Source organism: Coenobita brevimanus, chromosome 67 (assembly GCF_032717465.1).
Source record: "Coenobita brevimanus isolate Jiangsu-jjx chromosome 67, ASM3271746v2, whole genome shotgun sequence".
NCBI classification, from domain to species: domain Eukaryota; kingdom Metazoa; phylum Arthropoda; class Malacostraca; order Decapoda; family Coenobitidae; genus Coenobita; species Coenobita brevimanus.
This window is the reverse complement of record NC_137020.1, coordinates 20716198-20719797: the sequence shown is the minus strand read 5'-3', so window position 1 is coordinate 20719797 and position 3600 is coordinate 20716198. Positions and strand designations below refer to the sequence as shown.

Here is a 3600-nt window from a genome sequence, read left to right as displayed (position 1 = left end):
ATCCTCTTCCCCGTGAACACATCTTCTACCACTTACACAGCTCCAGTCATCAACGCTTCCACTACACGATGGTGTAATGTGTGTGTGGATTGTTTTGTTTTGAGGGGGAAAAACCTAACGAATCGGCTATCATGGTCCACTGAGCTACATTCGTTCTTCTTGACATATGACCCATTAAGTTCCATCAACAACTCATCTTCCACCTTACTCCTCCTTCCACTAGACCAAGCCACAAAATATACAAGTTGTGTTTCCATCTCGGTATTCATTCTACTATTGGTGAAGAATAATTTTGCTCATCCTCCAGGAGATTCAAAGATCATTAATTCTAGAAATATCATGAGATTAACTGGGCCTCCAAAGTACTATTATTGAGATTCTATTTGGCAGCAATATCTGTCCCACAACAATATTTTTTCCCTCAACAATATCATATCCCACTTATTTAGCCGCCAGTGTATTGCTCAGAAATTTTTATCCCACCGTTGGCCACTAGTGTAATAACGGAAATATTGAAGCACCGCCAATATGATGCTGAGAACTAGTCACCAGTGTAACAACGGAAAATTTTCTTGATACCAGTGTAATACTGACAATTAGTCACCAATAAATGACACCAGTGTAATGCTGAGAATTTTAGTGATTATGGGAAATGGGGTAGCGTGATCTTATTAGAGAATTTTAAAGATTAAGAGAAATAGGGTGGCGTGATCTTATTTGAGAATTTTAGAGATTAAAAGAAATAGGGTAGCATGATCTTAGAGTTTATGGGAAATGTTGTAGCGTGATCTTATTAGAGGGTTTATGGGAAATGTGGTAGCGTGATCTTATCAGAGGGTTTATGGGAAATGTGGTAGCGTGATCTTATTAGAGGGTTTATGGGAAATGTGGTAGTTTGATCTTATTTAAGAGGGCATGTGTAGTTAGATACCAGCACACCTTGCAGGCCACTCAATCTCGCCTGTACCACTCCCTGGAGGATAGCAGAATTCAAATTCAAAGTGACTTAACCTAAGATTTACTAAGTATTAAGGACTAAGATACATATTATTCTTCAAACTGGGAATGATACCAAACAAAATATAATGAGGATCAATATCACCGGAAATGAGAATCTTTACCAAAGCAAATTAATATTCAATAATCAGTATTTACAGTATAACTCCAAAAATTTGTATCTTTACACACTAGATTAACCCGCCCCATCCTGACCGATTTTCCACCACTGACTCCCCCCAATCCCGACCAATTTTGGATTTTTTTTTTTTTTTTGCTCAAACCTCCGTTTTTGGTGAGAAATATCGAAAATTCGTAGAGAAATCGCTCACCTGAGGTTTAAAATACTCGATACAGGTAGCAGTACCCCTTACCTTACTAAGTTTTCTATCAGGCTGGTTCCAAAGAAAGCGAGTTCTATGGAAGGGTAACTATTCCACACCACTCACAAACGGTATTTATTTATTTGTTTGGTACGAATTTATGTGTAGTACGAGAGTATATGGTTTTCACACAGTAATATAGGCAATATAAGCATTGTTTCGCTCACCAAACACATAAACATACCGTGCCTTTTTTGGAGACATTTCTGATCATCATTTCTGACTGTTTCTTCCTCTAATGCTAGGTAAACTTTGTCCTCCACATTGTCATCGACTGAGGAATCACTCTGGCCCTGAATTTTGTACCGTGGCACGATATGTCTTTAATGGCCAGGTCACTGGTAACAGGTGAATTACCGAGGCAATGGCGTGCAGGGGGGGGGGAGGTCATGCGGGGTAAGGCATTACCCCTGCCTGGCATCTTGTAGAGAAGTGTTTCTTAACCTGGGGTGCTAGCACCCCCAGGGGGTGCTGAAATGAATTTTAGAGGGTGCTGGGAAATGCTGCATCCGTGGCGGTAAAATGTCAGTGTTCCTAGCACGGGGTGACCAGTATTGAAGGGATACTTTTTGACAAATGTATTCTATATATTTATTTTTTTATTTCATAAACTTTAACCTGATTTTCAAATGTGTTAAAACATTTTAGCATGGTGATGAAAAGCACTAAATCTGTACGAACATTCCACACTTTCGTAGGAAGTCTGCGTCACAAAGCTTTGTGGTACACTTTCGGTACGTGTGCTGATGTCTGACGTGAGACAGTGAGACCGCGCTGCTCCTGGCAGTAGTTGCATAGTAGCAGTGCAGCAGTACAGTATAGTCCCTGTATCTTTGAGTTACGCATTAATTTCAAGTTCCAGTAATACTGGTAAGAGCACTGGGAGGTATATTCTTCCTCATTTGCTCTTAACTCACTCACATAACATTCTCTCTCTCTCTCTCTCTCTCTCTCCAATGTGTTGCATCATTTTTTCATGAGTGAATGGACTGATGACGCTGGTCCAAAACAGCACCAATTTAGTGGGCCTGGAAAATGTTTGAGCCTACCCTGATTAAGACTTTCAGCTGTTTTTATTAAAGGTATCATTGCCTGACTATAAACTGCACCTACACCCCCGAAGTTGTATTAAGAATATGTGTTTGTCGGAGTCAATTTCTCTGTTAACATCTCTCCTAAGTAGCTGCTTCTTTTTTTAAAGTTATTATTATTTTTTTTTTTATGAGAACGTTACCAAAGGTCAAAACACCAATTGATTGAATTTTGAAGGTCAAAGTAATTTTAATTGGTGCTTTTTTGCTACCACCCTCTTTGTTTTCTCCACAGGTTTGTGTGATTCTGCAATGCCAAAGACACGCAAATGGAGTGACGAATATGTCACGTATGGCTTCACTGCACTCCTGGACGATCGTGGAGGACCAGACCGGGCACAATGCATGACGTGCCATCTCATTATTTGCAACTCTAATTTGAAGCCTGCTAGACTCCAAGAACACCAGGTGAACCATCCAGCTGCAGAACATGAACAAACCCTCGAGGCTCTGCAGGCTAAGAGGGCTAGATATGACCAGAAAGGTACACTACCCCGACTTGGATTCAAACCAGTGCAGAAACCACTTCTACAAGCTTCCTATGAGGTGGCAAACCAGTACATCAGGGAGAAGGTTTCTCATTCGGCTCCGGAAAGCCTGATTAAGCCATGCACCATTCGGATGGTAGAATTGGTCCTGGGAACAGAGGCAGCCAAGAAGATGAAGGACGTGCCTCTGTCCAATGACATCATCGCAGGGAGAGTTGCAGATATGAGCTGCGACATCTTGGACCAGATTGTTCAGGAGATTAAGGACAGTCCCATCTGCATTAGTCTGCAGTTGGATGAATCAACTGATGTTTCCAACATGAGTCAGCTGATTGTGTATACCCAGTACATCAAGGATGGTGAAATTAAAGATGAATTCCTCTTCTGCGAGGCTTTGCAAACGACGACGAAAGCAGCAGATATATTCCGACTCTAGGACGAGTTCTTTGAGAAGCATCAGATCAAGTGGGAGAAGGAAGGGTTGGTCTGCATAGATGGTGCCCCAGCCATGATAAGGAATAGGTCTGGCTTTGCTGCTCTGTTAAAGTTTAGGGTACCAGATATCATTGTGAAGCACTGTGTTCTCCATCACCATGCTTTGGTGGCAAAGACATTGCCACCTCACCTCAAAGAAGTTCTGTT

At 41.4% G+C, this 3600-nt stretch overlaps 1 protein-coding gene across 1 annotated transcript; it reads left to right on the top strand.

Annotated features, from left to right (window-relative positions):
* Positions 1-2028: 2028 nt before the first annotated feature.
* Positions 2029-3394, top strand: LOC145405586 (protein FAM200C-like). Its single transcript, XM_080276911.1, has 2 exons — positions 2029-2113; positions 2706-3394. Exons 1-2 carry the CDS (start codon positions 2029-2031, stop codon positions 3392-3394), a joined length of 774 nt encoding a protein of 257 aa, XP_080133037.1.
* The last annotated feature ends 206 nt before the right edge of the window (positions 3395-3600 follow it).